The sequence below is a fragment of the Myxocyprinus asiaticus genome, chromosome 6 (assembly GCF_019703515.2).
Source record: "Myxocyprinus asiaticus isolate MX2 ecotype Aquarium Trade chromosome 6, UBuf_Myxa_2, whole genome shotgun sequence".
NCBI classification, from domain to species: Eukaryota; Metazoa; Chordata; class Actinopteri; order Cypriniformes; family Catostomidae; genus Myxocyprinus; species Myxocyprinus asiaticus.
In genome coordinates this window covers 48,734,170-48,747,856 of record NC_059349.1, presented here as the reverse complement: position 1 = coordinate 48,747,856, position 13,687 = coordinate 48,734,170, and the positions used below count along the sequence as shown (strand labels likewise).

General features: G+C 37.9%; 1 protein-coding gene across 2 annotated transcripts in view; it reads left to right on the top strand.

Moving 5' to 3' along the window:
- Positions 1-13,687, top strand: part of LOC127443132 (supervillin-like) — an 88,068-nt gene that overhangs the window by 20,050 nt on the left and 54,331 nt on the right. For both annotated transcript variants that reach the window (XM_051701666.1, XM_051701667.1), the window contains exons 11-16: positions 2,407-2,502; positions 4,579-4,840; positions 5,201-5,287; positions 7,860-8,496; positions 11,221-11,815; positions 12,679-12,814. In XM_051701666.1, coding sequence (XP_051557626.1) covers positions 2,407-2,502; positions 4,579-4,840; positions 5,201-5,287; positions 7,860-8,496; positions 11,221-11,815; positions 12,679-12,814 — 1,813 coding nt within the window. The remainder of the gene's footprint in view (positions 1-2,406; positions 2,503-4,578; positions 4,841-5,200; positions 5,288-7,859; positions 8,497-11,220; positions 11,816-12,678; positions 12,815-13,687) is intronic.

Below are 13,687 nucleotides of genomic sequence, written 5' to 3'. Positions count from 1 at the left end.
CTTTAAATACTTTTATAAATCTGTCATTGACCACACTTATTGCTATTATGACTCTTTCACTGCATTACTCCTTGACAGTGTCAGAAATGTTACTTATAGAGGCAATATTTGCCCTCTGGAATTGATTTTCAAGGTCATCTTTTAAATATATGAGGGCATTTTTTCTTACCATGTGGCATCCATTCATGTCAATAACTGTATGTCTAAATTCTCAGTCTGAAAAATGATCATCACCTATTAAAAACAACATACAGAAACATACAAAAGTAGCTGTAAATAATACATAAGATGCATACATAAAACAATAATTACTCTGTTTGAATACTTTTTAATTAATTTATACTGGCTCCTATATTCTACAGCTCCCTACGGTCTACGTTCACAGTAGATTTCAATGGAATTTCAGTTTCAAGTTTTGGAGTTGTTGTGTTTCTACACGTTGAGGGTTTTCAGAGCTGATAATATTTTTTTCATTGTGAAACACCATAGCTACACATTTAAAAAGAATTGCCTCTGAGATAGCGAATACAGATCTGACCATTACAGGTCACTATTGTGTCTGCAGAGGCACTAAACCAATAACCATATATGCTTAGAATAAATTAATATTAAATATATGAAATGTCAGATAAAAAAATAGAAATTCTTAAAATAATAATAAACTATGGGGACATTTTTGCCCTCACATTGTACAGTAAATATCTGGAAGGATGCATCACAATCCTCTTTTGAATGGTCTCTATCGTTTCTTAAATCCCAAGATCGATTATTTTACTCTATGTGCAGCCCTCTACAATGAGAGGAAATCCCTCACATTTGCAACCAAATTTTGCGCTATGCGACTAAAATGTATATATTTGGCAACTGGGTGCTAAATGTTTAGATTTCATTCACCAGTAATTGTGTAGTATATTTTTAAGTATTCAGCTGCGAGATCCTTTTACTGCATGTTGAGAGTAAAAGTTGTTCAGTGTAACGTGTGTCCAAAGATGAGATCCTGACAAACCGTTTGTCATTTAATAATGTCTCTTTTAATAACCTTTTGTTGTTTACAGTCAATTGTTGATCTAATACAACAAAAAAAATCATGCATAGCATGGATGAGATAAAGCCATTCGAGTCTCTCGTTAACAGTCGCTCATTACAACTGCTGGTTTTCTTAAAGGTGCACTCAGTAACTTTTCTCTTTGTGTCAACTTGGACTTACACTGACACCTAGCGGCTTGGATGCAGCATCATTTAAAATCAGTAGTTTTTAATTTCAGATGCCATTGTAGAAATTTAGTATTCACACCATGATTACTTAATCAGTGAGTGAAAGTGTCAAATAACAGGACGGTTACTGAGATTAAGTGAGTAGTATTTGGCTGGTCATTCTATCATGGCAACCCCCATGTGCGGACCCACTCCATGTAGAATAAAACGGAGCGTAGACACGATGAGCTATTTTCATGTTGATATTACGTCATCCACTTAATTTATAACCGATATATTACCTTGAGATAAGAAAACAGCAGCACACACATTTAGAGAGACACAATTTGGGAATCTCAAAACTGCAGCAATGTTATTAAATACTCATAAGTCATGAATATTAGTAAGATTGTGACCGTAACTTCACTGAGAAAAAAAAAACGTATAAACACATTGCGATCGGTACATAAGTAATGTTCGATTCATTAAAGCATGACAAACAATTTAAGCTTCGACAATCCTACCAGAAAACATATGCAAGCAGTATAGCAGGTAAAAACTTTGCAAAACGGTTAAATCCATTAGGAGAGTCCGCTGCTGTCCTGAATCCTGAAACCGCAACTGGATTGACTGAACAGCTGTCGCTGTAGCACTTGCTCCCTGCTTCTCGACACACAGCCGGACCTTCATTATCAGCTCACGGATATGACATAAACACCCAGGGACGAATGACAAATGCTTGTGATTTCATGCCAAATCCGACCAGACTGCTCCGATTCCCTCAAAATAAAAATCACTATTGTAGGCTTACTGTAGTGAATCGGGGTAAGACAAGGACATGTTTTTGAACATGGATTTTTTTTATGTACTAACTCAAAAATGAACTCTTGTTAATTGTAACCAAAAAAAAATCTTACATAGTGCAGCTTTAATGTACATGGTTAGAAGGTCCCCTGTTTAATCAACAGCATTAGCTGGGAGAGAATTCCTTTCATATGTAAGCAAAAGGGACATTATAACTTTAAATGTACCCATATGAATTGATATCGAATTGAAATTGGAATCGAATCGAGAGCTTGTGAATTGGAATCGAATTTAATCGGGAAAGCTGTATCAATACCCAGCCCTGTGTTTTAGTAATTTCTGTTCACTCCTACTCTTTCACTGATTGTTGTTCACCCTCACTCCTTTTTGTTTTGTCCTTCTTAAAAGTTCCCCTGCTCCCCCTTCCCAAGTCATCACTGTTCAAGCAACTGCTCCCAGAATCCCCAGCCCTGCCGTAGTCAGCACTTCCATGACTAGTTTCAGGTATCATGTGAATGCTTCATTTTATTTTGCATGTTTGGGACATGAGAATTTAGGGCTTGCTATGCCATTAGAGATTGCATACTGTTTTGTAACTTTAACTCATTGAAAGCATGATGAGTGTTGGGAATGTTTATGGTTCCCTGTGCCTTCTGCTGGTGGATGCTCAGGTCAACCTTGTTGTAAATTGTTGCTGGAGTGTGAGAACAGAATCTCTATCAGAATCAGAATGTAGTATACAAAAAACTGGTTTGTACACTGTAAAAAAAAATGATTACATTTTATCCAGCTTATGGGGGATTTTCAGTCACAGATACTAGGAAATAATTACTTTGCATCTACATAAAAAAAAAAAAAAACATGTTAGACCAACAATATTCCCCCAAATGTTGTCCCGACTAGTCTGAATGACCAATTTCATATGGAACAATTTTGCTGATTTGCGAGTACCGAGCATGCATTGCAGCATGAGTAAATTATGCAGTTAGTGTCATAGGCTTATTTTTTGCTGTTTGCTGACTTTATGCTGTTTTTTTTTTTTTCTTGCCGCTGTTAGTCAATTGTTGTGTGGTGATGTTTAGAGCTCATCTTTTAACTTAATTAGGTTTGTTGAGTGTCACCATTATAAAGGTTTGTGTGTTAGGTTGAGGTTTGTTGTGCGTCTATGTCAAGCAATTGTACGTGCTGTCTTGCCTAACTTCATGGAAAAGTCATTAAAAACTATATATAAGATTGAAAGGGTGACGAAAGGAAAGTTCTCGTATTGCGAATTGATAGTTGGCTGAACAAGAAATTTGTAGTTCTCAAGAAATTTTGTATTTAGTGAACAAACAAATTCAAATTGACTAAAAGCAATGTTACTGAGGACAATTATTTAGACAGTTGTTGAGAGAAATCATTTTTTTTTTTTTTTACTTTGCTTAACATTTCCTTTTCACAGTGTATCATATATGGATATGTGTACATTTGAGGTTATACGGTTCCGTTATTTTGAGATGTGATAAAGTGCGTGTTAGTAAGAGTATATTAATGTGTGTTTACATGTGCAGATGTTTTGGGTGTCTACATCAGCACACGATCACCCAGATTAGCTGTAAATAGCCACATGCCAAGCAGTGAAAACATTCTCTGTTCTACTTGCGCACCCAAATGTCAGAGGTGTTGCAAGACGATCAACAATTTTACAAGACTGACCGAGAGGGTGGAAGAATAACTTGAGCTAAAAAGGCAAATAGAGAGAATAAAAATGAATGAATGAATGATGGATAAATACACACGCAAGGTCTTCAGTGTGGCTTTCATGATACACCATTTGATTCCTGATGATTTGTTTTTTAACTGAGAATGACTTTACTAGGTTAAAAACTTGCACGATCTGATTGGCCAAGAATCGCCCACTTGGACAGAAAAGGGTCGTCTTACTGACTTTTAAAATGACAAACCACATTTAGTTTTTTACGCAATATTTCACGTAAAATCTGAGACCAGCATGAAACAAAGTGATGATGCAACAGTCTTTGGGAATGATGAAAACATAAAAAATAATAAATAATAATTGAAAACTTTGTGTAGACTTTGTGGTCAGAATTTCAGTCCGCCCAAAAGTAAAAAGTACAGATTAATGAAACTAATATAACTCTTCAAAGTGGAATAAACAGTTGTGCTCATAGACATCTTTTTACTTGATACTAACTGCCTCAAAACCTTTAAATATCTGTCAAGGATTTGCTACCATGATGAACCTCACAAACTTTGCCAAGTTCTTCTTTGGAAGTGCTCATTCTTACACACATGACTTTGTTCCCAATGGACTGGTAATACCGTGTGTACCCCTGACTCTTTTAAAAAAAAAAAAAAATAAATAAATAAAAAAAAAAACAACTTATGAAATTGCGTAAAACCAGCAAAACATATTGGAGCTGGCGTATTTTGGTAAGATCTTATCATTTTTATGCATTAGATGGCCTGTTAACAGTCCATGGACATGCCATCCAAAAGTGAAACTTAGCCAAACTGGTCTTCAGAACTCTGTGTGTAATATTTTATTATGGAATAAACACCCTGTAATTCTCCTCCCAGTCTACAGGCATCCTCAGCACATGACTCAGTTCAACATGAGCAGGAGAAAGAGGCTTCTCCAAAGGAGGAGTTTCCAGGAGAAGGGGCGGGGCCTGAGGATCCTGACCTATCAACGCTGAGCCTGGCTGAGAAGATGGCATTATTCAATCGCCTGTCGCAGCCCACTGGCAAATCAGCAAACGGAGTACGCTCTGACACTCGGCAGCGTAGGGCCAACACTCGTTTTCAGACCCAGCCTATCACCCAGGGTGAGGTTGAGCAGGTGAGGTCTCCCTAATTTTTTTCTTTCAACTTGTAAGATTGCAATAGTTTTGTAGACTTTAAAGGTTAAGTTTTTAATTTCTCATCCATTAGCAGCACCAAACAGAATTCCAAAATATTGCCAAACATATAGAAGTTTATAAAGGCTATCCATTATTATTTTTCTGTCTTTATGTTATGGCCTTATAAGAATAATTTTTTTTGCAATTACCTTTGACACTTGTGGAGCTAAAGTTACACACTTTGGTAAAGATAAAATTAAGAAATGTCTGGCAGAAAATTTGGATTAAATCATTCAGTAGACGTAGTCCACATCAGTCAATACTTTATTGAAAGTGAAGAAACATTGTGCAATTCACAGGAAATTACAAAATGTGTTGATGCATCCAGTCACACAGATCAACCCACTGTGACTAATGATTCTGTTGGTCCCCCTCAGAAAGAGCAAGTAAGACACTCTGGACTGAGGCTTTTGATTGGCTGATTAGGAAGAGCCTTGCCTTGACAGCAGCTAATGATTGGTTAATTGCTAAGGCTACAGCAATATCGCATTCTTCAACTTGATATTTGCTGTTTCTCGATTGCATTATAACTGCTTTGATTTTTAACCTGTTTAATCTGTTGTCCTTTTAAATGCATTTTACTCTGCATGTTAAATTATCGGGGTCATATGAGGATTTTTTTTTTTTTTTTTTTTTTTGCAGTTCAGAATAACCATTGTTTAACAATATGATACCATGCGTGGACGTTGTATTTTGTCTTCACTATTCGCAACGCATAATTTAAATTATTTTAAACCAGCTGATCTCAGTTCAGGAGACTCTTTGCTATCAGTAAAGTGTTCATTATTCAACACACGAGTCATGTGACAAAACAACATGGTGCTAATCACAGCAGAGTTTGTCTTTGGGAGAAATGACAACAAAACTACATCTGGTAAGAAACCTAATTACGTTTTTACATTGAAACCTGTTTGAGTCAAAAGATTAGATTCTCTAGTTTCATCCGATATGCCATTTTTAACATTTTAGCGAATTATCGTGAAACGCGTGTAGTTTCTAATGTGTACTTCAGCACATTTTTTCCTTAGAAATTCTATATTTTCTGTTCATTATCATATTGAGAATCAATGGGTTTATCCAAAAGCTAAAAATGGTTGCTTTCAGAGGTTTTAGATGGAGATAGGATGAAAATAAGGTGCATTTTGAACTGTTCTGAGAACAGTGCAGACAGACAGCACACTGGAGGTTAAGTCATTCTATAAATAGGGAGCAAGGGAGCATCCTATAGCTCTCTGTGCTAAGTGCATACAATCCAAACTTCCTATCAAAAGTTCAGTTTCAGGCTGAAGATGATGTTTGGACCACTCAACATGTTTGGTAGACATGGGACAATGGTAGTCAGTACATGCAGCAGATTCAGAATTTATAATGTATAATTTTATTTAACATGGTTGGGAGTGATTGGATGATGCTGGCCATTACTTTGAATCAGAATTCATTGCTAATTTCTGATGTAATGTCTGTAACATCTCCAAAAACATGAATAACCAACAGTTCTGGAAACATAATAAACAATTTGATTCAAATAATCTCTTTCTTGTGCTGTTCCCGACTGTGTAGCACCTGCAGCTCTGCGTAGCCTTCCGAAGAATCCCGACAAAACATGCAGCTGATGTTTATTTTTAATAAGGACCCTGATTATTTCTGTCTGATTTTAACAATTTGTGTGGCACATTTCAGCACGTATTGTTATGAACCTGTCACCAGTGCTGGGTAGATTATTTCTGAATTGTAATCTGGTACTGATCACAAATTACATGACAAAAAATGTAGTTAGTCGTCCCTTGGATTACATTTTTCATTTTCAAATGTAATTTAATCTAATTACAAGTACTTGGTTTTTGTAATCTGATTACATAATATAGATCACATGTAATCCGTTATTACCCAGTATTGCCTGTCACAATGTAATCCAGACTATTAAAGGATGAAGCGGTCAATAACTAAATTTGTCTCGCAAACCCGCAGCTCTCAAGTTGAAGTGCAGCAAAGTACTGTATTTTGCTTTGCTCATTTCACATGTAAAGAGGGCGTTTACATGGGACAAAGAGATTTTTTGTGACTTTACAAAGGATAAGTCACATTTTTCTTTGCACAGCAAAATTCCATACAAAGAAGGCGTGGTCCAATGTTAAGTGTGAAACCAGCAAAAGTAACTTGCACTTTATACTCTTAAGTAAAAGTATAAAGAATCCCACTGCTTAAATGATTTCCTCCACCGTTGTAAATATTTAGTGTGTCAATGTACGAAGCACCGCCCACACAGAGGTCACTGCCAGACCAAGGAGCTTCCTATTTGTCAGCACTGCAAATTTAGTTTAGTAATTAAAATGATCAAATTCTTCACCACCAGAAGCCTATCAGGTAAAATTTATGATCGTACAAATTCCCATTGAGATGACTGAATTTTTCACTCGTGGAATTGAAGTGCAAAGATTAGTGTCAAAAACTGCCTGTTTAATTCTAAGGATTAAAAAAATAGGGAGGAAAATGCTCATAGAAAACTAAAACTTCATTATCATTAATAGTGGACCTCAGGGAACATATAAATAATAAGAATGTATGGTATTATGACCCCTTTAATGTCTTGCTTGATTAAACAGATTAATCTCTTACATCGCTTATCCTTTAAATATCCTTTAAATTCTTTATGCCTGTTTTAAATTATTAAATAGCAAACTTATATTTGCTATTAGAGAAATCATTTTTTGTGGAGCTGCTGATATTAGAATTGTGTTTTAAATAGTCAAAAAATGTCTTGTGTTGCATGTCTGTGTGTCTGAGGGGGTTACTGATGGGGTTATTTGGTATGCCAAGCACATACAATTTGTGCATGCTCTCTCTGTGTCCTGTGTTCTGTAAATGACCTTTGACCTCTATCAGGCCTGTAAATGTGAGCACAAACTAAAATGACATCTAGGAATAATAATGTCTCTCTCTCTCTCTCTCTCTCTCCAGCTGCAGAATACAAGTGTAAAGTTGGAGCCTCTCTCTGCATCACTGGTCCGCTCCATTGCTGCCGTCACTGCCCAGGCCTCTGTTGCCACAGTGACAAGCGCTTCCCCGTCAATGACTGCAGATGTTCACATGGGGATGTCCACAGCAACCTCTAATACTCCGCCTTCCATTCAGAGCTCGCCCAATCAGCTGGGCTCTGCTCAGCTCCCGGCTTACGAGAGAGGGGTTCGATACTTCAGTCTTACAGAGAGTGGGGAAAACCCCACCCCTAATGTTCAGTCCCTGCTCCCCACAGAGCAGATCACCCAATCACTATACAGCAAGAGTGGGGCTCCACAGATTTCAGCCAAAGGGCAGAGACATGAGGAGAGTGGGCAAACAGGAAGACACGGTTATATAGGGAGAGAGACAGAGCTCCCTCATGCTCATAATGCGACCTCCCTGCAACACACGCATGCACACAGACACACACCCCCTCATGGCAAGGGAGATGCAAAGCTGAGCAGCCCGCCAGAGAGGGAGAGAGAGAGACGGCGAGAGAAAGAAAAAGAGAGAACGCCCATTTCGCAAGGGGGCTATTTGTCACCAGACGCACATCAGACAACAAAAGGAAACAATACGAGACCCAACCTCTCAGGTAAGCGATAAATGAAGGTTATAAAGAAAGATAGAAAACCGAAGTCCTTAGAAGCGCACAGGACGTGGTCAAAATGGGGCGTAGGGTGCAAACCTCTCAACTGTGTCTATTGTCTCGGCTATACACAGTCACAGACACACGCACTCGCACTGCTCACCCTGTTACACTTGCATGTCCGCATGGTACGCTGGCCTCTGATTGGATTAACCAGGTCAGATTGAGTTGCAGCCTACATGCTGTTCGAGTCGAATGTGATTAGCATAATTTATCATACACCAGGCGCGCGACTCTTTGTCTGAGCCGTGTAAAACTAATAATGCTGAATGAATCGTGCAGAAGGCAAAGTGAAGTGACACTCTGTTCCGTGGCTTTTGTTTGTAATGCCAGAGCTGTTAGTACACCTTATGGAAACTAGAGACGTGTGTATGTGCAAAATAGAGAGAGTGGAATTGGGGTTATTTTGTTGTAAAGTGGAAAATGAATGAATGAATGAGAGACGGGGTATAAGTGGTAAGACAGTTGGAGGTGTATGCAACACACTTACACACTCTCGATACAGATGTTGTCATCCTATAGGAAATACACAATGGGGAAATTGGTTATTAGGTTCATTTACACATTTGCCATTTGTTAAAGGACATCCATGACGACAGAATGCGACATTGACTTTCTCAGAAAATAATGTTTTAATCCATTCCACATTGATAGTGTCTCCTGTTTAAGGATAGTTTATTAGATTGGGTTTTCTTATTGTGTGTCAAGTGTTGATTGAACCCTTTGATAAATGTGTCTGCTTTTATTGTGTATGTCTGTAAGCTGATGTGTAATGCTGTTTCTGGGTTTTGATGCATTAAGTTCTTGCTGTATCTGCTGCAATGAATAGCTGCAGCTACACACTGACTGTATTATTAACATGATGGTTGTGAAATATTTGAGTACTTGAATAATTGTGTTATCTGCACTTAATGCATCAGATTTAATTAATGCTGATATAAGGGGGTGAATCTCATGAAAACGGTTATGACATGTCCGGGTCATGTTTCACACCAAAATCATGAAATAAAAGTAAAAAATTTTGTATGAAAATAAGCCTATTTTAAGGACAGACATTAAGCACACTTTCCCCTCAAATTGTTGTTACTGTAGTGCATACATAACATTACAGAAGAAGAATTTCACAATGAAGAAAAAACAAACAAAAAAAAAAACAAAAAAAAACAATTACGGTTCTAAAAATAGGTTTAATTTTCCTTGAGCTTAAAACCTGTTGATGTGCATGCCCCCCACCAGAACTGATGTCACTTTACTTAAATTAGTTCACATTTACTATATAGTATAGTCAAAAAAAAGTTAATAATGTTGATACATTTATATATATATTTGTCAACATTATGAACAATTTTGAACAGCACACTGTATAGTAAATGTAAACTAATTTAAGCAAAGTAAAGTCAGGCCCATCGGTGGGGTCAATGAGCATCAACAATTTAACGGAATAGTTCACCCAAAAATTATAATTCTCTCATTTACTCACAATCATGCCGTCTCAAACTCATTTGACTTGCTTTCTTTTGCAGAACAGAAAAGAAGATATTTTGAAGGATGTATGATATGTTTTTGTACATACAATGCAAGTCAGTGGGGTCCAAAACATTCAATTGCATGTTGAAATTCACCCTGTGTGTGTGCAGTGCTGGGTAGATTACTTCTGAATTGTAATCGGGTACAGATTACAAATTACATGACAAAAATTGCGATCAGTAACGTAATTTTGCAGATTATATTTTTAAGGTACTCTAATCTGATTACTTTTGTATTACTTCCAACATTGATTTCACTTGCATTTCTTATAGGTGTTTCTAGAAATATGGATGGGTTGCTGGGGCGCGTTACACAAATGTGGTCATGCCAGTTATATTTGAGAATTAACGTGAAAGTTATCACTAAAACAAAAGTGCATTCATTTACATTTTTGAAATGGAGTACAAAAGCAATTCACGAAACTAAAACATATTTTACGGTGCTAATACAATTGGATTACATTGTGAATATGAAGTATGCATTTGGGAATTTTGATGAGTTTGATGGACAAACCCCTTCCAAACACATAATGACACATGGTTATATTACACAAAGATTGATAATTCAAATAATAATTAAAATGTGTTCGTCAGGAGGTAAAGTTATAAAAACATACAAACATACCTTCAAATGATTCTTTAAATCTGACATTGAATCATTTGCATTTGGCATGATATTAACCTTTGGAAGGCAGAGTTTTTATTGCACAGTGACGTTTTTGCCCTGTGTTGCCTTAAAAGTGAAATGATCAGTGTACATCTAGTGGTCAAATGCTGATTTAGACTGCTCCATTTTCACGGGGCTCCAATGACAAGTATCAGGTCTGTGTGCAATTTCACAACCCTTCCCCTCTCCCTCGGAACATACATGTATATCATAGGTAGGGTGATTAAGAGTGAAAAATGTAAAAGATTACGGTGATCAATAAATTATGAACAATTTACTGCCGTTGCCTATTTATATTATTATGTAATCCATAAAAACATAACTGTAGTCCGAATACAAGTTTTTTTAAAATTGTAATTTAATAAAATTACAAGCACTTCATAATCTGATTACGTAATCCAGATTACATGTGTTCGGTTACTACCCAGCACTGTGTGTGTGCACGCACTTATGCAAAACTTTTTGGTGTTTCCTCAGATGTCCCTGATCCCACTGTTCTCGCGAGGGTGGTGAGCTCCCCTGCAGTCTCCTCCAGAAGTTCTTTGCACACTTCACACGCACTCCCTTACCTACCGCAAACGCAGTCGTACACCATTCCACAACCTCAATCGAAACCAACGCAACACCATCAAATCTACACCCAAACCTCCACAACAACACACACACGACCTCAGACACAACCGTACAGTCCGGCTACACCGCCGCAGACCCAGTCAAAACCACAAAAGCACCTCGCATCCGACCATCAACTTCACCCCTACATAGACTCTCAGGCTCCTCCACGCCCAGCTCAGGTGTACACTGAACCTCAGTGGCAGGCACAACCCAGAGAACCTCCACAGACTCAGCCAAAACCACTGTCCTTCCTTCTGCCCCAGTCACATGCCTACATTCCCCTGCAACCCAAGATACCCCCTGCAACCCAGCCAAAACCTCAGTGCATCATACCACCCCAAACCCAAGAAGAGATCTGTGGGAAATACAGCCTGTCTGGACCTATTATCTCCAAAGACCAAAGGCCAGATATCCACGAAGACCCAGAGACCATGTCGTCCATGTCCATCAAAGAGAGGTGTGTCCTTATTGCTTTTATCTTGTATTTTGTACTTCAGCTGTGGACGTATAGATAATAATCCAACTTGCAATAGAACATGCAATTAAGACTATCAATGCAAGAGAAAGTGGTCATTCAAAAGCGATAAAGTATTTGCTTATGAGCCCCATTAGCAGACTACATCAGTAGGGTTTCAAAGTATAAATGCCATTAAAAATATCTATAGAAAATTTTGTTTTTAGAGATGATGAATAACCTTTCAAACCAGACCTACTTTGAGCTAAGATATACCAAACAAGTGAAAATAACAGTATGTGCATAAGAGCCCCATTAGCAGACCAAAAGATCCATCAATCGGAGAAGTTGACATTAACCACAGACCTTATTTTACTCATAAATCAAAAACCCATTCAAAATTGCAGGGGGAACATAGGATTTCAAAAGCACATTCATGACATATTAGCATATTGCGCTGTAAGAAACAATTGCAGATGTGTTTGAGCGGTCCAATGGGTTGATGTTGCAGGCTGACTGGAGCTGTTCTCCTTCTGTCTTATCTGATAAATGAATGTGGGTCAGCACTGCTTACTGCAAGCGCTGAAAACACAGACAGCACTATTTTAAAACTCTCAGCATTCCTCTGCAGGGCAAGATGAAATGAGAGAGAGAGGGAACAAAGCATGATGACAGATTATGAGAATGCTGAAATCTGTATGGTGAAGAAAAAGAGTGATCATGCCAGTTTTGCCCTCCATTTTGTATATTGTAGTATTTGGTATGAATCGCATAGAGAGAAGCATGTTTTTTTTCCATCAGAGTTTTACAGTCATTGATCAACCTTAGATTTTTGCATTACGTATGAGAAAACCTTTCTTTCTCAGGTTGGCCATGTTAAAGAAGAGTGGAGAGGAAGATTGGAAAAACAGGATCAACAAGAAACAGGAAGTTATACAGGATGTGGTGTCAGCAAGTGAGAAGAATAGTCAAATATGGGAGGAGCAATGCTTTAAGAAAAAGGTAAGAATCTTCCACCTAGCAACATCAAATCTGGAAACGCATCACAGTGAATTGTCTTGACAGTATGCAGTGCAAGAGTCTGGCTCTGGAAGTTAAAATCCTATAAATTTTTTTCCATATGGGAATTGGTTAAATATAATCGTTATTTCGTTGTAATTTTTATTTTATTTTATTTTTTTATGTTTAAAAGTGGAATTTCTGTTGACGAACCACTACCCATGATCCTGATGGCAAAAATCCACCAATTAGAGAACCACAGCAAACAATCCGCAACAAAAGAGCTCTGCAGCGAACACCCACATCCATGACACAATTGAATTGGTCTCCTTACACTATCAAACTACTTATATATTGATATACTGTATATCTCAATACTTTGCAATATACTGTACTTTAAATATATTTAATCTATACTTATAGTTTGTTTGAATATATTGTTTTTAATTGGACTACATCTTTCACAATGCTTCATGGGATTGTAGTTTATTCCCCTTGTTTGTTTGTTTTTATTCTCCCAATTTGGAATGGCCAATTCCCAGTGTGCTTTTAAGTCCTCGTGGTCACATAGTGATTCGCCTCAGTCCGGGTGGCGGAGAAACGAATCTCAGTTGCCTCCGCGTCTGAGACTGTCAACCCGCGCATCTTATCACATGGCTTGTTGAGTGCGTTTTCACGGAGACATAGCATGTGTGGAGGCTTCACGCCACCCACCGCGGCATCCACGCTCAACTCACCACGCGCCCCACCGAGAACAAACCACATTATAGTGATCACGAGGAGGTTACCCCATGTGACTCTACCCTCCCTAGCAACCGGGCCAATTTGGTTGCTTAGGAGACCTGGCTGGAGTCACTCAGAACTAGCGAACTAGCG